Source organism: Strigops habroptila, chromosome 14 (genome assembly GCF_004027225.2).
Source record: "Strigops habroptila isolate Jane chromosome 14, bStrHab1.2.pri, whole genome shotgun sequence".
Taxonomy (NCBI): Eukaryota; Metazoa; Chordata; class Aves; order Psittaciformes; family Psittacidae; genus Strigops; species Strigops habroptila.
The window spans coordinates 2,908,695-2,933,981 of record NC_044290.2 but is presented as its reverse complement, the minus strand read 5'-3'; the positions used below and the strand labels follow the sequence as shown (position 1 = coordinate 2,933,981).

General features: G+C 48.3%; 1 protein-coding gene across 2 annotated transcripts in view; it reads left to right on the top strand.

Annotated features, from left to right (window-relative positions):
- Positions 1 to 25,287, top strand: part of UBE2O (ubiquitin conjugating enzyme E2 O) — a 67,516-nt gene that overhangs the window by 34,729 nt on the left and 7,500 nt on the right. Inside the window, exons 1-14 of one of the 2 annotated variants that reach the window (XM_030505686.1) lie at positions 2,397 to 2,553; positions 2,899 to 2,958; positions 8,029 to 8,139; positions 9,067 to 9,164; positions 10,599 to 10,662; positions 12,396 to 12,539; positions 13,110 to 13,219; positions 13,991 to 14,141; positions 14,904 to 15,406; positions 18,065 to 18,219; positions 19,650 to 19,762; positions 20,822 to 20,947; positions 22,051 to 22,140; positions 24,397 to 25,054. In XM_030505686.1, the coding sequence (XP_030361546.1) occupies positions 2,446 to 2,553; positions 2,899 to 2,958; positions 8,029 to 8,139; positions 9,067 to 9,164; positions 10,599 to 10,662; positions 12,396 to 12,539; positions 13,110 to 13,219; positions 13,991 to 14,141; positions 14,904 to 15,406; positions 18,065 to 18,219; positions 19,650 to 19,762; positions 20,822 to 20,947; positions 22,051 to 22,140; positions 24,397 to 25,054 (2,491 nt within the window). In that variant the 5' untranslated portion in view covers positions 2,397 to 2,445. Of the gene's footprint in view, positions 1 to 2,396; positions 2,554 to 2,898; positions 2,959 to 8,028; positions 8,140 to 9,066; positions 9,165 to 10,598; positions 10,663 to 12,395; positions 12,540 to 13,109; positions 13,220 to 13,990; positions 14,142 to 14,903; positions 15,407 to 18,064; positions 18,220 to 19,649; positions 19,763 to 20,821; positions 20,948 to 22,050; positions 22,141 to 24,396; positions 25,055 to 25,287 lie in introns of those variants that run through there. The other variant, XM_030505685.1, reaches the window with a different exon arrangement.

Genomic DNA, 25,287 nt, shown 5'->3' with positions numbered 1-25,287 from the left:
ACTTCTCTACCCCTCCTGCTGCATGTGGCACAAGAGCATCCTCAGACGCGGTGAAGTATCAGATGTTCTCCAGATTGCAGCTGGTGCCTTTTGACTAGTAGACCTACTGTAGAGCTCAAGTATTGATTCCGTGCTGAGCACCAAGAGAACATCTGAATAGGGGAGGAAATAAATGGGTGCCAGAGCTCTTCTGCCACTTCTTAGTCGGTGCACTAACCAACGTAACCGAGTCCAGGTGGGTGCATGTTGGGCGTCCCTCTTTGCCTGGGTAAAATGAGTGTGCAGTGATGAATGTCTTTGGTTTGCCTTATTTAGCATACAAAAATGTGGGTTTATTCCTCATGCCTTGTGTTTGAGGTGTTTGGAGGGTGTGGAGCCCAACGTGGCATGCAGGAGTGCTGGACTAGCTGGGAGCATTGCTGGGAACCTGGTATTTATCATTCTTGGGGCTATTATCAAGGTGCATGGTTAGACCATCAAACTCATGTTAATACTGCTTTTCATAGGGGTAAATATAGCAACTGAGCTGTAAGTACCTATTTTATAAGGCTTCAATATTGAGTTTCCTCACTGCTGAGTGAGGGGGCTGACCTGCTGCTGACGATCACATCACTCTGGGTATGACAGGCAAGAGGAGGAATGACTGAAGTGTCATTCTGGCTTCCTCTGGTCGGGGTTCTTCTGGGGTTTGCCAGTCTTTTGTGTGATGACAGACCTGCTGAGTATTTATTGTTGATGCTGGCATCCTGCCTACTATTTGGCTTGCTTATCCTGGCAACTTGAGGCAGGTGGGTCTGGCACATGAAGCTGAAAATAGTTGTGCTGCTTTTAAAAACAGTGATCTGAAAATAGGTGAGATGTAGTCCCCCTGCAGAGGAAGTATTATGCCTTGCTTTGGGAAGGATTTGTGTGATTATATCCTTCAGGAACGATCACAGAATGGGAAAGCTGCTCGTTTACAATTTCTGTGATTTACTAGAGTTGACTGGTGCACAAGCATCACTGCTCTCAGGTAGCATCAGATCACCTTGTCAGGCTGGGTTCTTCAGATGCTGTTTAATACAGAACAGAATGGTGTGGCTCAATGGTATGTTGAAACATAACACATCAATTTAAACACTACGTGTCAGAGATTAAATTGCCCTAATGCATGTTGAAGTGAAAGTATCATCATACACTCGGAGCTCTGCAGAAAGAGAACTTCAGTTCAAATACCCAAACTGCTGCTTGAGCTCGAGTCCTTCCTGGAATGTGAATGTTGCTGCCTGGTTCTGGATGGTAAGAGGCTACCTATACAGTAGTTATTTTAACAAACAATTTTAGAAAGCTCTATAAAAATTGATGGCTCTCTATATACCCTGGTGGGATGTGGGAGGCAACGGAAACACTTCCACAGTCTGGAAATGGGCTGTGGGCTTCAGGTTTCCCATTCTGGTGAAGTTCTGACTGCAGAAGCTGGGTCTAAAAAGCCTGGCTGGCTGGCTCTCTTCCTCTCTTACTGAAACACACCATCAAGAAGGCCATAAATACTCAGGTACTTTGGGTTGATTCCGGATCCTGTCCTTGAATTATAGATTTATGTCTAATTTAGTAAAGCAGGCTAGAAGCCAGGGCGTGGGTTAGGATTAAATGCTGACAAAGCACAGTAGATTTTGGGCTGGGATCCACAAGAAAAAGCAACGAATGCAGCAGCAGTGGAAAGGTGGATGCTGAAGGTGAGATGTGGAAGAGGCTCCGTCCCTGACGCTGCACTCACACAGGGTGTGTAACAAGTGTATCTGCAGGGCTCAGAATGATGCACCAATGCAGATATGCTCTTGACCACTGAAATGCAGATGGAACTTCTCCCTCCTTCTGTTCTGAGAAGGATATCTCAGCTGAGTTACTGTGAAGCTGAGCAAGCCTGAAACTGGAGTCGTGGCCTCCCTGTTAGTATGCTCAGGGCATTACTCCTTGTGTAACGTTTTGGTATTAGTGTATTCAATGGCAACGGCATGTTGTAGTTTTGACCTTGTTGATGACACTTAATGGTCTGCAGGTAGCCTTGAGATCACTGATGCAGCTTGATGAAGGACCGCTCTTGGAAGGACACCACTTGGTTAAGTGACCAGTAATCACCGGAGATTGATCAAGTGATACCTTCCCTTACCTGGTGCACCAGCTCTGCATGAACTAATGCAGAACATGTAACGATGGTCCAGCCACCTCTTGTTGCCAGCTCTAGCTCTTTGCCAGCAAGTGCTTTACCAGGAGTACAAGGAGTGCTTTGGCTTTAGCCATGCTCTTACCAACATTTTGTGTTACCTGCATGGACCTGGGGGCTACGAAGTGCAGCAACAACCATTTATTTGCCTTTTTTTCCCCAAGGCAAGTGCTTGCTGCAGTGAATTTAGCACCAGTTCCCCTGCAAGCTGAGACTCCTCGCTGTACAGTACCTTGCTTCAAATGTTCCAGGCCAAACATATCCACAGATATTTGGGGGTATCTTGTGTGCGAGATGAGACACAGGACTGTGGTGTGATGTGCTGCTTCCTGTGTCATCTTACTTCTCTGGTACATAGACTGGATGTGGGTAGGAAACGATGTGTGATGTAGATGGAGGAAGAGGAGAGGGAGGTTTGAAGTGATGAACGAGTCAGGATGTCTGCACCCTTTTTGATGTGTCTGCTGACTTAGAGCCCAGTTGTGGACAGAGCGTGTGGTTGCTGTGTTTTGGATCTGGCAATTGGATTTCGTGCGTGTGCCAAGGGGGTTAACACTGTGTGGAAGTGCCTCAGCATCCTCTGCTGAAAACCCTCCGTCTGGGGGATTGGGACACTGTGCATTTGTATTTGTCAAGTTATTTCTGCCTAAGTATCATCTGGGGTCACTAAATTCAGTCTCTCTGTCTCCCCTTAGCTGAAGCTTGAAGATCGCTCTGTGGTCCCCAGAGATGTGGTCAGACATATGAGCTCCAGTGTAAGTGCTTTTTTCTTTGTCCCTTTTTGATTGTGATACTGCTGCATGGATTTCTGAGGCTTGCCAAATTGCCTGAATGGAACTGAACAGGAATGCTTGGAGCATGTTCTATTTTTAGTGCGTTTGATAGACCTAGCTGCATCCTTTGAAAATGAAATGCTGATAAGGCTGCCTCTCTGCTGTTGCATATCTGCAAAGGGCTCCTGAGCAAACAAGCCTGATAATGTCCGATAATGAGACAAGAAGCTCATTTATCCTGTCATCCTTTAAGTTTTGAGTCAGTCCATTCTGAGATGAGGAGCATGGATCTCTCCTGGACCTAATGGGGAGGCTGAAGCAGAGGCAGATCACATCATCGCTGCTTTGCTTGCCTTTTGGTGTGCTGTGGTAGAGAATTTGGAAGAGAATTTGGTCGAGAATATTCAGGAAGACCTCCCAATCTGCAGTGAGCACCATCCTGTCCAGCTTCTCCCAGATATACCTCAAATCCCAACACTGCTAAAGCATCTGGCACAGATTGACAGAAAGCAAGCAGCCTGTAATCCGTACCTTTACTCTTTCTGCATGCTGTTTTTAGTCCTACTCGTTCTGTTGTAGCTGTGCTTAGCAGGGATGTGTGGATTTGGTTTTTGTGTTCAGTCTGGATCATCAGCTGAGTTGTGGTCTCTTGAGGGGCTGGCAGCTTCCTGCTGTAGCTCACATCTAACCTGTAACCCCGAGCCATATGGCTTGCCATGTGCCTGCATCTTCTCTTGACATGCTTCCAGCAACGTGGCTACCAAGGCTGTGATGAAGCAGGCAGCTGGCCACTCACTGCTGCAGTTGCACCACATGGTGCCCAGCCTGGTGCAGGGATGGGGAAGGCCATTCTCTGACCTGGGTGTTTGGGGGTTTTAAACAAAGGCTTTTTTCTGACAATTAAAAAGTAAACCCACCCCTTTTTTACCATAGAATGTTCTAAAGAGAAGGGAGGAGAAACATGATGGGTAATTTGAAAAATGCTGAAACAAAGTATTTCCTTAAGAAATTGAATTGGTTTTGAAATGGAAATTTGAAGTCAATGGATCTTGTTAAAGCTGCAGCTTCAGGAAAGCATTTCAATCCCCAGTAATGAACAGTAAATTGAAATATCAGCTCTTCACACCATTGTACCTGGCACAGCTGGACTCTGTAGTGTATCCTCCTCATGCAGAGGGATGCTCTGAGTCCTACCTCTCAACTCCCTCTTCTCCAATGCTGCTTGCAGACACTTTAAGCTTTCAGGACAGCGAGTTGTTCTCCTCTTGGCAAACATGGATGTGCTGCTGTTGTTTGCAATTTCCATACCCATCTGAGCAGAACTTGGCTTCTGTGGCTTGCTGCACGTGTGTCAGCAGATAAATTACCCAGCAGTTGTTTTGCACGCTCCTTTATTGTTTGTTTGCATGTTTAAACACTGGCTTTTGCTTGACCATTTGTACTGGTGGCTGATAACTTTATTTTCTTTAATTGAAAGGGTATAACTCAAGTTATTCTCTGTATTCAAAAGCATGGCAAGCCTGAAGATGACTTATATTTCACCTTCCCCTCAAGCATGTTTTAAATGTCAATGGTAAACGAAACAAACCCCTTCTATCCCAAAGAAAACCTTCACTGTTAAGCAGAATAGAAATAGAAAATAGAAGATCTGCAGGTGTCAGCCTGCCAAGTGTCGGATGTGGGATGGTTGCCCTGCACCAGTTGGCCTGGCAAATGCACAGGGTGGAACTTATTCTGTATTCACCACACACTCTTAGGGCTTGTTTTTAACCTTGAGCGGGAAGGACTCAGTCCTCTGTTCCTCAAGAGAAGAGCTGACTCAAATTCATGTGCTTCGTATCGAGCACTGGGTGTGGGGAAAGGCTGCTTCAGGGGTAATGCAGAAAATGAGATCATTCTCTCTGGATGCAGTTGGGCCTCTAAGTCTAATCCAGCTGGATGAGAAGTGCTGGAAGTGGCAGAGTTCATTTTTCCAGGTGATACACTCATGTGGGGAAAAGAGTAGAGGTAGGTATCTGTCAGAGGGTGCTGGGCTGTGCTGACCCTTTTAAATAAAGGAATAAGAGGTTGGTATAAAGACCTCCTTATTAGAAAAAGAGAGTGATGAAGGAAAGAGTAGAAGGATGGGAGGTAGAAGATGCAGGATTGAAGCCTGTACTTGCTGAGCTGCTGTTTTTCTTAGGTGGGAATTTGCTGCTCTGTCTTAAAGCCTTGTCTTGATGGGGAAGGAATAGAGTCTTCTCCATTCACTGCTTAAATATTCGGTATCTCCAGTGTGGTGCATGCTGTCAGGGAACCAGAAGAAGCAGGAAGTCAGTCTAGGGAGTGCACTTGATTCTGGTTTAAGTGGGACTTGAACCCATCAACTCTTCTTCAGATCAGTCACCTCCCTTTTCCAGTTCTGTTGTTGGGGTTGATGGAAATTAATTTTTTGGACCAGAACTGTGAAATGTCAGCTCATTCCATCCTTTAATGGGAGCATCTAATGAACAGGCTGGAGCAGGCTGGTGGGGAGCCTGCTCTGGAAGACAGGAGACACGTTGGCGACTTCTCCCTCCGGGACTGCATTGCTGAGCTGCTGTAACGGGAATGATTCAGCAGAAGCCCTCAGCTGCGGATCTGCCTCCCCTGTTGCAGGCTGATGCTTCATGTGACAGGGAAGTAAATAAACTCCCAATAAACACAGGTTCAGTGGCAGGTGAAGGAGGAGAGCTGCGACTCAACAGCTCCCAGCATCGATCTCTGCTTTCCTAACCACAGCCAGGGCTCTCTGCTCGCTCAAGTGCCGCTGGAAGGAGAAGCAAGATGAACTAAACCCATGCCTAACAGCACCCGACTGTGTTAGATGGGAGGCTGGCTTGTAGGGTGGTGCAGGCACCTTCTCCATCTGGGAGCTGTCGCTAGAGTATGGGCAGAGGGTGCTGGTGCTGCACTAAGCAACCTAAACCACAGGGTCTGAACTGCAGGGCATGGGCAGAGGGTGGACTGGGCGTGCTTAATTTAACTTCATGCGCAGGGAAGGCAGGGTGGTGGCTGTGCCGTAGCCTGCAGGAGCTGCAGGCTTGTGGAGCAGGTGCCACTTCTGAGCTGGCCTGGCTCATCCTGCGGCTCCAATCCTGCTGGCAGTGGTGGTTGTGGATCTGGGGGAGTTCTGGCAACTCCTTTTCAGGTGAGAGATAGAGAACAGCTCTGCTGGGCTCTACCCTGGCAGCCTGTGCAGGCTGCGAGCTGCTGTCTGCCATGGCGGAGCTCCCGTCGCTTCCCGGCCTTTCTAGAAAGAAATGGGAATGATGTGTGGGCCAGATGGAGGCAATGAGCCCAAGTGCTTCGGGCTCTGCCAGCCCTCCTGGCCATGCTGGCACAGCTTTGCACGGGCAGTGCATGGGGCAGGACCCACTCCTCATCATCACTGCCTCGGGAGCCAGGAGGCTGCAGAGCACGGCTTTGATGGGATGTGAGGAGGGAAGACTTGCAGCAGGCAGGTGGAAAGCCAGCCAGCCAAATGGGCTGAGCAATCTGTCCAGGAATTAATCCTGGACTGCGGGTGTCTGTAGGGTGTCTTTGCTCTTAACTACCCGTTCCCAAGATGGGGCTGGATGTGTTGAGCACCAGCAAGCTCCTGAAGTCCCCAAAGGGCTGCCTTGGGGCTCTGAGTGAAAACCTTGAATAAATATTTAATGTGGTCAAAAGAACAGCGTGTTTAGAAGTGAGACTGGGCAAACAAATCCACTTCTCACAGGGTTTAAGCCCTTCGAGTGTTTTGCTCAAGTCCTGTTGGAGCAGAGACCTTGATGCTTGAGATAAGGACAGCTTCAGAAGTTCTGATACCAGGGTGTTTGTCACACTGGCCCTCAGTCAGCTTTTATAATGGACTTGTAGTCTAATAAATCAGAGTATCAGTTGTGCCAGGAGGCCAGGGCAGCTTGCTGCACGGACGGTGTTTGGGTTAGCAGCCCTTCCTTGCAGGCCTCCACCATATGTGTGAGCAACGTGCACATTGTGTGCTCCCTGCCAAGCTACCCTCAGAAGGCTCTTGACAGCACGTATTAGTTTCCTGGGGACAAAAAAGGTTCAAACTTTGCTAGAAAGTGAAGGAGATAATGACAGCCATCTCCTGGTCGGAGCAACTGTGAATTATCTGCCTTGAAACCTGACTAAAAGTGCCAGATACTTATTTATTTTTTTTTTTAGCATGGCAGCAAGTGAAGACCATTTCTCATGTCCTGCAAAATTGAGCTCGACATGAAAAAGTCACAGCTTTAGAGAATTCATAGAATCCCAGACTGGTTTGTGTTGGAAGGGAGCTTAAAGCTCACCCAGTTCCAACCCCCTGCCACGGGCAGGGACACCTTCCACTAGAGCAGGTTGCTCCAAGCCCCTGTGTCCAACCTGGCCTTGAACACTGCCAGGGATGGGGCAGCCACAGCTTCTCTGGGCACCCTGTGCCAGCGCCTCAGCACCCTCACAGGGAAGAGCTTCTGCCTCAGAGCTCATCTCAATCTCCCCTCTGGCAGGTTAAAGCCATTCCCCTTGGCCTGTCCCTACAGGCCCTTGTCCAAAGCCCCTCTCCAGGTTTCTTGTTGGCCCCAGAGCAGCTGGAAGGCTGCTCTAAGATCTCCCCAGAGCCGCCTTTTGTTCTGGGGCTGATGATCTACCTCTGCCTTTATTGTCTCAGGGCAGTACCTGCAGGAAGGTCCTATGGAGTTGCAGAGATCTGCTCCCTTGCATAGACCAAGGAGCCAGGCAGATTTTAAAGCAAGTACTAATCATCTGACAATGTGTGTTCTTATTTGACCAGATGCAGGATTCTCTGGGCTGCTGCTTTAACAGCCATTTTAACTGGGAAGAAAACATTACAGGTATTTAACAGTGAGCTCACCTTCTGAGTTGTCTTAGGGTCCTCTGAAGTGCCCCTTCAGAATGAGGGCCTGAAGGGTGAGACTGAACAGGCTTGAAAGGCTACTTTTCTCTGCACTATGTACACAGAGCACATATGTGTGTATGTAAGACCTTCCCTAGGTGATAAATCCTTTTTCTCTTTTGCCTTTTCAGGACAGCCAGTGTGGAACTGTAATTGATGTCAACATAGAGTGTGCTGTGAAGTTGGTAGGAACCAACTGCATCCTCTACCCTGTCAACAGCAAAGATCTGCAGCATATCTGGGTGAGAACACAGCCCAAATCCATGTGGGAGCCAGGGCTTGGTGGTTTGGGGGGATGCTGCTGTATTTCAAGTAACACATGCAAGGGAAGAATCCATATTGTGCAGAAAGCATCTGCAGCTTGGTTTTATTTTAAACTTACTGCAAGCATCCTCCCTGGAAGAAGATGATGCAGCATCACCTCATCTCCCCATCTGTTCTGTGTTTCTGATCACATTGCTGAGGCCAAATTGACTTGAAGGGCAAGGCTGACACTAAATTGTGTGTGGACTGAGATGGGCTGGTGTGCCAACCTGATTGGGGCAGCCCCATGGCAGTGACACAGAGCTTTTGAGCTGTTGGTACTGTTTAAACAGGCTATTAAAATGCTGAAAGGAGTTGAGCATCTTTCTGTTGAGCTGGAACAGTCTGAACCAGATCTGGTTCTCCCCTTGAGGGGGTGGATGGTTTCCAGAGACCAGGCAGGATTTCATCGTTCTTTTTCCTCTGAGATAAAGGTAATTTGGGAGCGGAGAGCTGGAGTGTCGCAGCCCTTCTCAAGACACAGCTTGTGGACAGGCAGTGGGATACAAACTTCTCTGGGATGGAAAGTTAGTCTCAGTGATAACAATTGTTAATATTAACTAAAGGCAAGTGTTAGTATGCCTCTGCTTTGCAGAGCACCTCCTGAACTGAACAGGACACTTAAACTTATGAGGGGAAAAAGATCCCAGAGAGAGCCTGAGCTTTTGAACTGGAGAATCCAGGCTCTGTGCTGGCTGTGAAACAAACTTTGATGCACCTTCGTTCCAGTTTGTAGCAAGATCTGCAGTTGCTGTGAGGAGTCCCTTTGAGATTGCTATCTAGTCTGCATGGTGTAAGGACTTACTTGATGGATCAAAGTACAAGGGTTAATATGTATAAGGTTTTGTTTCCTGTTTCCTTCATAGCCTTTCATGTATGGTGACTACATAGCCTATGACTGCTGGCTGGGAAAGGTCTATGATTTGAAGAACCAGGTCATCCTCAAGCTTTCCAATGGAGCCAGGTACTTCTTGCTGTTGAAGACTGTCCCCCTTTGGCTTTCACAGTCCTGGTCTATTTTAGGAGAACCAGAAACAGACTTCATTCACATCCTGATGAGTTATCTGCCTGCTTTATCTTCAGATGTAGAGTAAGAATACATCTGTCTCTGAAAACATTGAGATTCATTGGTCACCCTCTGGAACAGCTGTTGTTTGGAAGGTGACACTTTTCTTCAATCCCAGCAGATCACTGCTTCGGAACTCAAGCATGTTGCTCTTTAAACTGCACTTCTGCTCTGGAAAAGTAGCTGTTTAAGATGGGTTGCTGTTCCAGACCTTTTCTCAGTCGGAGAGCATAACCCCACTGAGAGGATTCTTACCTTAAGAAAAGTCTGTGAAAGTGTAGAAACTTGCAGGCCAGTGTTTTTTACCAAAGATGAAAAAGCAGCTCAGGATCGAACAGCTTTGCTTTTTCACTGTTACCTGCAACTGTAGTAGGTTGCTTTTTCAATGAAGACCTAATCCAAAGTTATCTCTAGAGAGAGATTTAACCAGAGATATGGAAATAAATATCTGGTTACCTTCTGCGGAGCCAGCAGAAGGGTCTGAATTCTGTTCCTTGTGCGTGTCGGACAGTTACTTGTGAGCTAAACCCCTCTGAATTCACTACATTCACTGGCACTGAAGCCTGTTTTGTCCAGCAGACTTTATTGATGCAAGGGAAGGAAGAACCAGTGGAGGGCCGGGAGGCTTATGGGCCTGGAAGCTGGGAAATATCCCATATATCCCATCTGTCCTGTAAATTGAGTGTTGATGTTCTAAAAACCCCAAACCCACAATCCTGCAGCCAGCTCTGAGCCTTTCTAAGAGAAGCAATGTGAGAGCTATAACAGATGACTGGTGGATATGTCTGATTTTGATTGTTTCAGCATTTGTTTCAGGCTGGAAGACTCTTATGCATGTGCTAAATTGGGAGCGAAAAATAGCTCCACTTCTTTATCAGTATCTCCTGTAGTTATTGCTGCAGCTTAAAACCTTCTTGCTGTCTGTTACCAGCTCATACATAGCTATGTGAAATGAGGTAACTGTTTCCAAAATCTCTTCCTAATGAATCATTTGAAATCCCATCAGAACTAACTCTGGAAGTGAAGCTGTTGCTGAAGCAAGATGCCCAAATTGCCTTGAGGTTCTTGCATCAGTGTGAATAACAAATGGGACCTTTAAAACAGACATCTTTAATATTACTTGAATTTATCATTACTTCTTTTTACATGCTGAATGGAACCTTTAGATACCAGGCAGGTCTTTTAGAGCTTGTCTATAACCAGCTTTGCTCTGCATCATAAAGGCTCAGTGATACACTGCTGGGTGTATGGACAGACCCACTCAGGCAGTGTCAGTTGATTTGGTGGTGTTTGGCTCTGGAAATGTGACTGTGTCTCTTGTCTGTTTTCCAGGTGTTCTATGAGCACAGAAGACGGAGCCAAGCTGTATGATGTCTGTCCTCATGTCAGTGACTCGGTGAGCTGCTGCTTCTCCTGAGACTCTTTTTGATCACCTTCATCTTGTAAGCTTTTTGTGCAAGAGGGAGGGAGAAGACAAAAGTATAGGCATTTATGAATCCTAAAATTAAATGATGCATCACAGCTGAAAAGCACTTCACTAGATCTTCACTTGAAGTAAGTGTAACAGAATGTAGCTTGAAGGTGATGTTAGTAATGAGCAGGTTTTGTGGAGGTATTACAATTCATGAATCCAACTGCTTCCTTTGCAAACGACTTGCATAACATGTAGTCAGATGGCTGATGTCAAGGCAGTTCACTGCTCATTAGATCTGTACATGCTTGAAAAGGCTCTTTACTCCATTTAATGCTTTCAAAATTGTTCCCTTCTGGAAAAGGGCATGTTGAAAAGGTGGTGTGCTAGAAGCACGTTTCCACATCACATAAAGCACTGTCTCTCTTGTTGTTGTGGTCCATCGTGTTCTCTGAACGGAGACCTGCCACCATACTGGCATTTTCCAAATCATGTGCTGGGGAAGGTTTTGCTAGCTTTTGGGCAGGACAGAATTCCCTGTGTGGTGATGGGATCTAATCTCTCTCACCTTTAAAGGGTGACAGCTTGCTTGTTCTTCCAGGTGCCATCAGCAGGGCCTCACTGTACTCCTGCAGTGATACTGGGAGTTGGCTGAGAATGGTGTTTAATGCTTAGGAGCTAGCAATGCAGTCAGCCCCTATCCATCCCAGCCTTCAAATCCAAGGTCCCTTTGACCTAAGACAGCACTTCTGCTAAAATCTGATCCCTGTTTCTTGAAGAGTAAATGGAGTATCAGTTTAATAGCATGTGCTGCTGCTGTTTTCTTGTTCTGTACAGAAGAGGAGTGGTCTGCATCTAGATATTCTCCAGTATCTTCCTCTCTGCTACTTTGGGTTGTATGATTCCAGTATGTTTACTGCTTGTAGTAGCATCCAGGTTCTGGTTACCCAGTTTTGAGCCCTTGTTTTGAGTTAGGCTGTGTTTGAATCATACGTAGCCCTCTGGAGACTTGTGGTTTGGTCTGAAACAGGAGTTATCTCCATTGTTACTCTTGATCCCATTCTCAGAACTTACCTGGCTTAGATCTTGTCACACTGCTCTTATCCTTCCTGACAAATTACAAGACTTTATATAGTTTTGTGTGCTCAGTGTTTTACCTACCCTACACTGCTCTGTGCACCCCCACACTCTGAACCTAAAGTCACTCTAAATATCAGAGGGAAGGAGCTCTAGGAGAGCATTTGTTGTGTTTGTCCTGTTTTGTTTTCAAAGAACTGTCATATTAACTAACCAACCCAAGACAGAAATAATACTTAACAATGAATTTGAGGAGCAGAGGAGTGAAGGCAGGCATCCTCTGGCTCTGAAAGCTATAGATGCTTGAATCAGGGCATAGAAAAGAGATGGTGCCCTTGCCCAGTGCTCAGCCCACCTTGGCTACCTTGAACTGAGAGCATTTGTGTGGAAATACACATTTTTTGTTTCTTTCAGGTTCCTTTGCTTCTCCCCCACTGAGTCATAGTCCTGTCTGGATGTGTGACAGAGCAGGTTGCTATAGGAACTGCTATAGGAGAGGAATGAGCTTTAGGAGATGGGCAACTTGCAGACTTTACCTTTATGGTTAATCTTACTGATCACAAATGAGACACAAGCAATGCTGGAATCATAAATCTTCCAGTCCTTTATGCTGGTTTTTCCACCTCCTTTTCCCCCCCCAGGGTCTCTTCTTTGATGATTCATATGGCTTTTATCCTGGGCAAGTCCTCATCGGGCCTTCTAAAGTCTTCTCCAGCGTGCAGTGGCTGTCGGGTGTGAAGCCTGTTCTGAGCACAAAGAGCAAGTTCAGAGTGGTGGTGGAAGAGGTAAGGACTGAGCAGCAGACGTGCAGCCACCTGCACGGGGTCCTGCCTGGCGTTTTGGAGCAGAGTCAGCTTGCCATGGGAACCTTCCATGAGCACACGCACGGTGGCTGTGTTCTCCTGAGGTGACAGATTCCTCGCTGTGGGTTGACAGGACTGTTGAGCATGGTTTGGCTTTGCCTCCCTGCCAGCACCCTGCAAGGTGATCATGTGCCAATACTCTTAGAGACTGGTCATTAGAGCAGTAGAAGCACCTCTTCTATTGGAACTCAATGTTGCATGCTGTCCAGAAAGGGAGAAATATTGCTGACTCCAAGAGGAAGCAGCCCCAAGTCCATTAGCATGTCTCTGTGACATTGGGCTGCTGATTTGTATGTATATAGCTTCCTTCCCAAGTCATGTGTCATCTTTCTTGAAGTTAAGAACTATAGAAGCTCTTGGTGCTGCCAAGAGCCAGACTATGGGAGCACACACAGGTTTGCTGCTTTCCTGGGTGTAAGTATTCAGATCCTAGACACTGGTCTAGGAAAGCCTTTGGAAAACTGAATTGCCTTCTCTCTCTTTACATTGTAGGTACAGGTGGTAGAACTAAAGGTTACCTGGATCACTAAAAGTTTCTGTCCTGGAGGTACTGACAGTGTGAGCCCTCCTCCCTCAGTAATCAGCCAGGAGAAGCTGTCCAGGTGAGAGAAACCCATTTCACTCCCAGCACCCAGTGCTTGCACAGACTATGGGTGACCTGCCTGCTAAATGATCAGACACAATGCTGCTCTTCCTTGATCTGTGCCTGTGTATTCCAGAGCTTCAAAATGTCAGAGAATAGCTTCCAAATCAGTTTAGCAGATGCTTGAATTACCAACACAAGGACTAGCATCTCCAAGTACTCTCCAGCTGACAAGTGAATAGAGGAAAGCAGTGTTTGGCAACAGGTCACTTCTTCCATCATCCTTCCACTTGTGGCTGGAGCAGGGGGCATCTGTTCTCTGTGTGTGTGTAGAAGGCAGCTGAGGTGTCCTCTCTGGAGCCAGGCTGGTGCTGAGGGAGCAGCTGGTGCCCTCTGCAGGCCGCAGCTGCAAAACTGGGCTGGACACAGCTCGGCAAGGAAAGTCAGATGAGTAATAGCTTCATGCAGTGTTGGTTCCTGCCTGGAGTTCATAAGCTGGAGGAGAGCAGCTCTCAGATGGCAGCAAAAAAACCCCAAACCCAGTGCCCACTTCAAATATCTCTTGGCAGTGTCTCTGAAAGGGGAGCTGGAGGGGGAGGAGTGACTGATATCCCACCCAGTCCCTGGTGAGATCCCCCCTCCTCCTTTAGAACTGTGTGCCTGGGAACGATTTGATGTGGTGTTCAGCTTCTGCCATCCCAGAAGAAGAGGTCCTGCCAGCCTTGCTGGGCACTGCTAGGTTCTGCTCTGCTTTTGCACTTTGCTCATGGCTGTCCTCCTGTCCCACCAGGGTAAAGCGGCTGGGGTGCTTTGACCATGCCCAAAGACAGCTTGGGGAAAGGTGCCTCTATGTGTTCCCAGACAAAGTGGAACCTGCAAAAATCACCTGTGAATGTCCCGAGAGGAACTGTGTCCTGGGTGAAGGGTCAGTTGCCAAAAAGGTGAGTTGAGGGCTCGAGGGAGTCATTGTCTTCTCGAAGCATTTCTGGTTGCTGTGGCTTTTCAAGCAGAAACCTTCCGCGCTGTCCTGCAGCCTGAAATGTGACTCCTGGAGTGGTGGTTGTAAAGAGTAATGGCTTCTTGTTGCCAGGAGCCGAGTCACCTTGTGCAGCAGTCTGACTGCACTGGGTGAAGCATGCAGCTAATGCCACCAGAGAACACAAACGGGACCTTGCACACAGAGGTGTCACCTTGCAGGGGTCGAGCTGTGTCAGAGCTGGTGTGCTCTGACAGCCGGGGCCATTACACACACATTGTTTTCATTAGCATGACCTCAGGTTTCCCATGGAGCTCTGCTGTTCAGTTAAATCTTTGCTGCAGTGAGACAAGGAAGAAGTCTTTGCTTCCTAGGCCGAGTGAGTCATGCTATGGCTTCTACATGCTGGCAGCAGAGCAGCGGTGTTCCTAGAATAACAGGATATCATCAGTGGGGATGGTGACCTTCCTGCATAGCTCTTTCTGCTACATAGATTAACTTGTGGCCTTCCATAACAAAACTTCAGAACAAGCTTAAAATAGCCTGTCCTTGGACTAGCCCAGTGCTGCTCCGGAGTGGAGCCGTGGTGAGATGCTGGTTTGCAGGATGCTCTGGGGCAGGTGAACTGTGCAGAGGCCTGTGGGGTGCTGTGTTCCGCTGTGTGCAAAGCTGGCTGGCAGCTTGTGGGGTGCACGGGCATTGTCTGACTCAGCTCTGCTTTCTGTAGGTGAGGAGGCTGCTGAAGAAGCAGATAGTGAAGATCATGTCCTGCTCCCCAGAGTCTCAGGGTACCAGTGAAGCCCCTGACAAAGAGGCTGCTGCAGCTGCTGACCAAAAATCAGAAGAGCTTAAGCCTGAATCCAAGTGTGAGCTGGATGACTCTCCCACCAGTGCACCGAGTCCTGGGGAGAGCAAGGAGGAGCAGCCTGAGGAAACAGGCAAGGAGAAAGAGGGAGCAGCAGCACGACAGCAGCAGCCTCCCTTTCTGCTGAAAGACGAAGGATTGTCCGACTACCGGCTTCAGTCCATGGAGCAGGATGCTGATGATGAAGCAGCTGATGACACTGACGACACGAGCTCTGTCACCTCTTCTGCTAGCTCCACTGCCTCATCCCAGAGCGGCAGCGGCACTGGCCGCAAGAAGAGCATCCCTCTTTCCATCAAAAACTTGAAGCGGAAGCACAAGAAGAAGAAGACAAAAGTTTCACGGGAGTTTAAGCCAGGAGACAGGTGAGTTGGGTTTCCAAAGCCAGGTAGATTTTTTTGCCAAAAACCTCCCTTATCAAGGCTCCCAGATGTAAACCACCTCCCCAGCTTGGGTGGAAGGTGATGACGTGCCTCATGTTAGAACACCGCTTGGTAGTAACCAACAGTGATTCCCTTATGATGACTGTGCAGTGGCCTGTGTGAAATCAGCTTGGTCCCAGTCCAGCTTCTGGTGAAACTGGGGCCACATGACGTGACACTGATGCTATTTTATTTCAGCTGTGCCGCAGGGCATTGGCAGAATGTCTGTGCTGCATTAGACTCTCTATGCAGAGAAAGAGATGGGTGAATAAAGATCACACAGCTTAAACACAACATGAATTGGTTACCCCATTGGCAGCTGCTGCAGAGAGGCTGAGGACAGGTCATGCTTGCAGGAGTGGACAGCTTCTCCTCCAAGAGCTGTCTCCAGATGAGCAGGGAGCTCTGTGTTGGCAGGGGTTCACACTGCAGTGCTCTCTATTAGCCTTACCCTACTCTGGAGAGAAATGGACAACTTTTGCCAGCAGTATACTTTATATTGGGTTTTTAATGAACAAAGTGCACTCCTTGAGAGCCTTGGAGGGATTGATTTCATACCCTGGGGAAGGAGGGAGCATTGCCCGTGTCTGCCCACTTCTAAATAAAACTGGATCTCAGCAGCTTTTCCCTTTTACCTGATTTGAGAATGTTTAAACTCTTCATGGGATGCAGAGACATCTGGCAATTGGCTTCCTTGGGCTACTTAGTTGTATACAGATCCTGCACCAGAAACAAGCTAGTGTGAGATGATATGTGAGAATCCTGGCAGAAAAGTGGCAGTATCAGGATTCAAGGGACCCAGTAGTTTGAGAATGCCGTGAACTTCAGTCACATTTTGGTTAGGTGTTTTAGCTTTGCCTGCATGCCAAGAGAGCTGCTCCTTTAGTCCTTGTGGGGTTTGGAGAACCTGGATTTGAAGGTCACAAGTAGTATTCAAGTGACAGAAAGAGCAGGAGTGTGTGATGGAGGTCCTGGGAACTGATTCTTGCTTCGCTTTTCACTTCTCACCCCTGTGCTGGGGCCTCCATTTCACTAAAGGCTTTGTTAAGGAGAGCTTACCTGGTGAACCTGGCAGCTTCCTGCACCATACAGGCACTGGGGAGCGCAGGTTCCTGGGCTGGATCTGGGCAGCTCCAAGAAGGAAATGCAGAGGTCAGATGCCAGGGCCCTTTGCAGAGATGACCATGCTGCGGAGAATAAGAAACTAGAAGCTTTTTTCAGCACGGAGTGTGAACCTCCAGCTGATACTGTACAGGACACATGTGGCAGCTGGTCACAGCTCAGCATGAGGGGTCTTTGCTGTCTGAACATTCAGCTGAAGCTGATGCCCATCAGTAGATGCTGCCAAGCATCATGGACCTCTGGTTGGTTTAGTGAGGATATAACAGGGGGGTTTATTAATGTTAAGTCATGATTTTTCTGTTTGTGAAGCTGCATAAGCTGTGCTGCAGACAGGGCTGTATCATTTCCTTCCAGGCTCTCCACTCTCCCATCCTCAGCTTTGCACACCCCCACTTTCCCCAAGGAACCATCTCTTGCCATGTCACCCACCACACTTGACCTATTGCAGGCTTGGTCTCTGATATTCTGTTGTTGAGTGCTGGTCCTACTGGAAACTTCATATTATTTCCACTTCAAAGTATTTCTCTGACATTCCAGACCCCGGTTTGATGCTGTTGGATCCTCCATGCATAAGAACAGGGCTGGGGAAAACAGTTCTATTTGCCTATTGTGTTGTCTTGATGGATTGGCTTGAAACCAACGCACAGCACTTTTTTTGTATCTGGAAGGCCTGGCCAGCAAAGTAAAGACAAGGTTTAAACTCTGCATGGGATTCAGTTTGGTCTGTGCTGTAGGAAGGATGGAAATGGTGAAGGGCTCATTAGAAGAGTCATTCCAGCTAAAGTGCAGCTCTTCAACTTCTCAACTTGCCTCTTCAGGCAGCTTAGTCAAGCTCCACAGCAGAGGACCAGCATGTGGTCCATTGTTGCGTGTGCAGGTTTGATTTCTGAGCTGCAGAGACACATGGATGTGTTTGAACAGCTGAGAAGGAGACTTTTCTCCTTTCAAACAAAATCCTTTTGCTTTACCCATAATCACTGTGTTGCCTCTGTTTTTTTGTTTGGCTTTTTTCCTTTTTTCTGGAAGGGCTGAGATGAATGCTGCTTTAGCTTCCCTTTCCAGTCCAATGCTCCTTTGGCTTCAAAGACAACTCAGAGCTGTCAGGCAGAAGGTGCTTCAGTGGAGAAGTTCTTAAGGTTCAAAGTATTTGAAGCTCCTGTTGTGCCTCTGCCAGGGGTAGAAAGTAGGTGCTGGTAGATGTTAATGTGCTCCACTAGGAATAAAAGTGAGCTCAGCATCAGCTCCCTGGAAAGGAAGTCCTGTAATACAGACTTGCAGCAATGTGACATCTGCAAGATGATGGAGAACCTGTCAGAACAAAGCCACTGGGACAAGGTGGGGTTTCTGGCATCCCAGCCTGCTGAGGAGTGTACCTCTGTGTTGCTGAGACCCGTCTTGATTCTGAGGCTGGCAGCATCACATTCTGGCTGTGACCATGCACATTCCCTCTGGTAACTCATTCCCTTTCCGTGTTCCCAGGGTTGCTGTGGAAGTGGTGACCACGATGACTTCAGCTGACGTGATGTGGCAGGATGGCACCGTGGAGACAAACATCCGCTCCAACGAGCTGATTCCCGTCCATCATCTCGACAACAATGAGTTCTGCCCTGGGGACTTCGTGGTGGACAAAAGAGGTATTGGGTGTCAAAACAATCCTCTCCTTGGGGAGCAAACATGCTCTTAGATGCAAGTATTCTTCAGTCTGGATCTCTTAATGTACACTGCAGCCCTTTTTGTGGTAGCCTTAGTAGTACTCATTGGAGGTAGGTGCAGGAGCCTAACAAGGGGCAGTGGTTCAGCCAACTTAATGTATCAGTAGAGAACCATTATTTAAACACCATTATTTAAACTGTTAAACTGTGACAACAGGTGAGATGTGGAAGGAATAAATTCCAAGGAGCAAAGCTGGGATTCTCAGTATTTCTGTAGAGTAGTAGAGGTGGCCACCTTCTCCTTGAAAGCCCTGAGCTCTGTTGCAGAACAAGGGGAGAAAGGAACAGCTCACTTGAGGCTGCTTTCTCTGTATGGCTTATCTGTCATGACCCCCCCATTTTTTCATGGGGAGGTTTTGGGATCCAGAGGCATCTTGGTTCCCCTTTCTTCACCAAACCAATCAATGATACTAGTGAGGGTCACAGTACAAGTTCAAAGACACTTACAGCTTTTGACCATGAAATATTGATGGCACACCATCTGCTTTCAGCTCCTTTTCTAGCAGGCATAGTCCCTCAACAGTAGAGAGCACAAAGTACTGTCAGGTTGGACTCTGACAGTCTTTGTGTCACGCTGAAGAGATGCCAAAAGGCCCACGGAGCTGCTGCAAGGGCTGGAGCAGCTCTGCTCTGGAGCCAGGCTGAGAGAGCTGGGCTGGGGCAGCCTGGAGAAGAGAAGGCTCCTGAAGGGGACACCTTAGAGCAGCTCCAGTGCCTAAAGGGGCTCCAGGAAACCTGGAGAGGGGCTTTGGACAAGGGTCTGTAGGGACAGGACAAGGGGAATGGCTTTAACCTGCCAGAGGGGAGATTGAGATGAGCTCTGAGGCAGAAGTTCTTCCCTGTGAGGGTGCTGAGGCGCTGGCACAGGGTGCCCAGAGAAGCTGTGGCTGCCCCATCCCTGGCAGTGTTCAAGGCCAGGTTGGACACAGGGGCTTGGAGCAACCTGCTCTAGTGGAAGGTGTCCCTGCCCGTGGCAGGGGGTTGGGACTGGATGAGCTTTAAGGTCCCTTCAGTCCAAACCAGTCTGGCATTCCATGGTTGTATGATTTGAGAGCAGAGCACTAAGGTGACAGTGTGTTTTCTCTGGGTGATAGAGCTCAAAAGCGGTCCCAAAGTGGATGTGTTCACCCAGTCCAATAATCTTATTTTATCATCACTCTGTGCCCCATTAAACTGCAGTCATTAGCTGAGTACAGTTGTGACTGTGTAGGAAGAAGTGTTTTTCCTCCTGCCATTCACAAATGGAAGGTTTCAGCCGGCAGAGCTTGGGAGCTGACAGCCTCAGTTGCTGTGCACAGTCTCTGCTCCTCACTTATCTTGTCTCTTTTCTTCCCTACCATTGTGACCCAAAGCTCAGAGCTCCCAGGACCCTGGGTTATATGGAGTCGTGCAATCTGGTGACCATATTGGCCGTACCTGTGTGGTGAAGTGGTTCAAGTTGAAATCCAGTGGAGATGATGTGGAGGTAAGTGCAGGAGCCAGTGCTTGTTGGAGCCAGCTAAGAGAAAAGCAGCCACAAAACACACAGGCTTCACAGATAAACATAGATAAGCCTGGGAGTCAGCTCTCCAGTGGAGTTTGTCCTTGAGGATGGGAACAGCAATGTGCTTTTGGGCCTGCAAGGCTTAGCTACATGTTTATAGGTGCCTCCAGGGCAGTGAAGACCAAACAGAGGCTTTATATCCCATAGTCAGCATCAGGCTGAAGGTTATTGCTGAGGTTGTCAGAGACAGTTGATTTCTTAAGTTCACTATAAGAATCTTTCCAGTCTCTCATGGAAAGAGACTCAATCTATTGCATGTTGTCCTGCTCACTCTGCTGGGCACTATTGCCTATAGTCAGCCTGATGCCTTTTCCTCAGGGCTTATATGGACACTGTTTTGCAGAGTCCTGATGGACTCTGGTCTAGTGGGAGATGAGGGGGATTCAAGCCACACAAAGGGGGTGTACTGCTTTCTGCCCTAGGGTGGGAGACCACATTGTCAGAACTGAGAAGGGCCCTTTAGATCTAGAAGCAGAACATGAGTCAGACGTGGGGTTGTGCTCCACTTCACCCATTTCTCATTAGTTGTGGGGCTCCTAGCTCTCTTCCTCCAGGAGGAATCAAAGGAAAGATGTTTCCTATTAATTGACAAGGCTTTTGTCAAACACTTCCCATTGCCTTGGATCGTTTCAGAAGTAAACTCTAACCCTTTGGGCCCCAGCAAACTGCTTTGAGAAATCTGGGTGTTCAGAATGGGATAAAACGTAGTGCTTGCATGTCTTGTGACCATCATGATGTAGAACCTGAAGTAAAGGTGAGGATGAGCAGATGAGACAGAATATCTGCTTCCTTTCACTGCTGTACCTTGACTGATGTGCTGCAGGATGAGGTGACAAGAAGGGACATGAGCAGCTCCTTGCAGGCTATTGGACAACTGAAAACTGACCCCATATAAGACAGTACTTTGAAGTGTTGCAGCATGTTGTGCAGGTCAGTGCAGCAGCCTGGGGCTGACGTGTTCACATTCTGCCTGTGCTGCAGCTGATCGGGGAGGAGGAGGATGTGAGTGTGTATGATATTGCTGATCACCCAGACTTCCGCTTCCGCACCACTGACATCGTGATCCGCATTGGCAACTCGGATGGAGCCACGGCTAAGGAGGATGAGGTGGGTTCTGGGCACAGTTACGTGACCACGTTCACCAGGTATTAGTGGAGACACTTGAGAGAGTCACTCAGAGGGCCTCAGGCCCTGCAGGGGTATCCTAAGCTCCTCAGCTTGCTAGCTTTGTATTGGTGCTCCCTGCTGTCATGAGTAACACATCAAACCTCTTAAGTCTGGAGATGCAACCTTGAAATCCTTTGCTTTTTGGTGACAGTCTATAGCAGAGCAAGAACAAAGTGAAGACAAGAATCACATATGCCTGAGGGGTTTCAGTAAGAGTCTTGCTTAAGGTTTCAGAGTAATCTCTGTTATGAGGATATTCTGTGGGCTCCTGAGCAAGAGTGAAGGTGGATTTGTCATTAAACCAGTTTCACTTGGCAACAGAAGACTGGGGTTGTGGTTTGCATCTGAGCTGTTATGTACATGTTAATTTTGTTGAGCTGGTTGGTCTCCTGGGGAGGAAGAGGGAACAATTTGTATTGTAGGGGACACACTCTTTACTAGGAAAGCAGCTTCCTCACTGTGCAGGGAAGACCTCCAGCTTTGGAGACTGCTGTCCTAAATAACAGGTAAAAGGTGTAGTGTGGCTCTTCGTGCAGCTCCAGTTTCAGCAGCATGAAACACATCCCAGCTTGCTCAGCTGACCTACATAACCTCCTTCCAGTGCAAGGTGCTACTTGCTGTGCACACGCCGTGCCAGTGGTGACTTGTCTGTTCGCTCCCTGCGGGGAGAAGCTGCTGGGAGCCCCTGATGCTGGTGTCAGGGGCCAACTGCTGGGATCCCACTAGAGGGCAGCCCCATTCCAGGGAAGGTCCTGTCGCCTTCCTGGCACAGCCCTGCAATGGCCCTGGTCCTGCTGAGACCAGACCTCCTGCCAGATGAGCCCTCCTGGTTCCTCCCCTCCTTGGGCAGTGAGGGGGGGAGTGTTCCCCTTCTCTAGGGCAGCGTTGTGGGATTTCTGTGTGATTCTTCTCCCCATGGGAGCCCAGGACTGCAAGCACTGCTCTAGGTGCTTCTCCAGCAGGGGAATACCTGTTTCTCAAACCTTCCTGCTCTGCACTGCTGGGAAGGGAAAGGGATTGACAAACTGCTCTTGTCTCCACAGCCTTCAGTTGGACAAGTGGCTCGTGTGGATGTCAGCAGTAAAGTGGAAGTGGTGTGGGCTGATAACTCCAAGACTATTATTCTGCCTCAGGTGAGGTCCTGTTCCAGCTTGTGATATCCCCGTAATCGTCGACTGAGTGATAAGTCTTGGGTTTAAATCCTGGGTGCAGAGAGATTCACTGAGTAAGGGAATCTTGCTCCATTTGCCTTCCTGTATGATAGGATGACTTCCCAATTCTGTTAGCACAAGAAAATCCTTTGTCAGGAGGACTGGGCAACTAACTGGCCATCGCTGCTCTTGAATGAAGGGGGAAGGTATGGGAAGGTATGGGCAGGCTGCTGCTCCTTCACACACTGCACTGCATGTTCCCAGCTGCTCCACAGCCCTGCTCCTGCCCTTCTGCTGTGCTGCACTGGGGCTTGCAGAGCTCAGGGATCATCAGTTCTGACCTGAGCCCGGCTTCCCTGCATTGCCCAACTGAGGCACTGCTGGGAGATGATTGCCTGTTCCATCTTGCTTGTGAAATAGCTCCATAGTGGGTTTTTGGGTTTGGGTTTGCCTTTTTTGGGTTAGAGCCACAAGTTATCACCTCAGCTAACCTAGGGATCAGACCCAAATCTCTTCACAGGGCAGGGAGGGAAAAGGGGTGAGTGCAAGCTTAAAAATATAGATACAGCCACACTGCTAATCCATTTAGCCCCATTGATGTGTCTTCTGCATTGTTCTAAGGTTTTCTGTTGTACTATCTTTTAATCTTTTTCACTACTCCACATAGTTTCACCCCGTGTCTTTTCTCCTTGTTGCCTCAACTGAAGGCAGACAGCCTAAAGCTAAGAGAAGACCTGCATCTGCAGGGTCCCATCTCTGTCACTGTGGCAGAGAACGCCACTGCAGAGATGCATTTGGGAGTAGAAAGTACTCGCTCCAGATTCCTTTCTAAACCAAGCAGCTCTGCATTAATTACAGTAGAATAGTCAATGCCTGCACTATGGCAGTGGACTGGAGCGTCACAAAGCAGGCTGCTGTCTCCCTTCCCCCTGTTGTCACATGTGCTTGGATCACAGGCACAATCAGAGGGCTGATGTGTGCTCCACAAAGGGCTGTTCTCACTCTGCAGGGCCGGGGCTCTGCAGCAGCTCCTGCTGTGTCACGCCAGCCCCTTCCATTCTGCTCGGCTGCATAATGATGGGAGTTGGGGAATGTCAGGAGCGTGAGTTATCAGTTGGTAAAACCCTGATTTATCAATGCCTGTCCCTGTGCCCAGAGAGGAGCTGCCTGGGAGCTTTCTCTCAGCTCTAAAAATAAAGATGGCATAACTGGCTAATTACCTTTCTGCCTCAGATTGGGATTAGCTTTGAGGTTTGATGGCTTTTCCTGCCTGCAGTCACTTGGGTTGAACCCAGCTAACCTCTGCTGCCTGCCCATCTCTGGGTGGCACAGAACAGTGCTGGTTCAGTTCAAGGCTTTGACAAGATGATCGAGCGTCCATGGGCTTTAGCCTCTGGGTCATCTCTTGCAAGATTAAGAGGATTCTTGGGCCCTCATTCAAGTGCCAAAAGCCAGTGGATAAAATGTTCCATCTCGTAACTCCTCGCACAGCCCTATGAAGTTGTTCTGGCTCCCCTGCTTCTATGTTGGTGCTTGTAGCTGGAGTATGTCTATAAGCCCCTGCAGGGGGGTCTTGTGAGAGACATAGCATGTGCAAAACTAACAGAGGTGAGGCCAGATGGAGCGTGGAAGGGTTCAGCTTCCAGTAGCAAAGGGGAAGAGAACATTTTATGTAAGAGCTTATTCAGCAACTTGGGTTAGACTTCATTGTCCCAGTTGAATTTTAAGCAGTAGTGACATACAAAGTAGTGACAGCCAAGGCAGCATAGCAGGGCTCTGATGGTGAGTAGTGTGTGCCACAGAAGAAGAAAGCTGGTATGGGAATGTTTTCCTGCTTCCAGCATTGTTTCTGTGGAAGAACGGAATGTGGAGGCAGCCAAACCAGGGCTCTGTGCCAACACAGTTGCTGGTACAGAAGCAGGACCAGAAGTACTAACTCCACTCACAGTACATCTGAATTTGGAAACCCTGTGGTGTCCAGGTGCCTCTGTGCCTCCCTAGCTGCATCCCAGCCACTGGAACGGCTGCAGCCCACCTAGAACTTGCCTTAGTTTTCCCCTTTGAAAAGTAGAGGATGGGTTTTTCCTGATCCATAATCTGTACCAGCCACTGAGCATGTTATTTAAGTTAACCACAGCCCACCCAGTATAGATGGAAGGGGTTGGAACAGCCCAGCCAACCCTAGATGCAAGTTCCCTTTTCATAGCCTCACTCTCTTGTAACTCTGCTCTCCTTTAGCACTTATACAACATAGAATCAGAAATTGAGGAGTCAGACTATGACTCTGTTGACGGCAGCACCAGTGGAGCATCCTCAGAGTGGGAGGATGAAAGCGACAGCTGGGAGACAGACAATGGCCTCATGGAAGACGACCACCCAAAAATTGAGGAGTTAGAGCCTGAGGAGCCAGCAGCAGAGGAGGTGAAGAAAGTAGAGGAACAAGTCCAGGGAGCTGTGGCTATGGCTGTTGCAGATCTGGCTGCAGAGAAAGCTGTCAAGGAAAGAGCCCCAAAGAGCTTCCGTGAACTAAAGGAGGCCATCAAGATCTTGGAGAGCCTGAAAAACATGACTGTGGAGCAGCTGCTGACTGTGTCTCCCACGTCCCCGACCGTGGAGCTGGAAAAACCCACTCGGGAGAAGAAATTCTTGGATGATATTAAAAAGCTGCAGGAGAACCTAAAGAAGACTTTAGATAATGTGGCTATTGCAGAGGAGGAAAAGATGGAAGCTATGGTGGAAACAGAAAAGAAAGAAGAAAAAGCCGAGGCACAGACACCAGTGAGGTCAGAGTGGCCCAGTGAGACACCAGTGCTCTGTCAACAGAGTGGAGGCAAGCCTGGAGTCACCTTCACCAGTGCCAAGGGAGAAGTCTTCTCCGTGTTGGAGTATGCTCCAGGTGAGTGTGTCAGGTCAGGCCAGCGTGGCAGACTCCATCCTTCCTCGTTGTCCTGCAGTGTTCCCTTCTCCAAAACCTTTGCTTCCAGGCCCTTTGGATGGGCTATCCTCTCTTCTTCCTAGTCCTTTTCACAGCTCATTAACTAGGGAAGAGAATTAAGACAACTTCTGTAGCACAATCTGTTCTGGGACATAAGCTTGGCTTTTAGATGGCATCTCTAGGCACTACTGCAA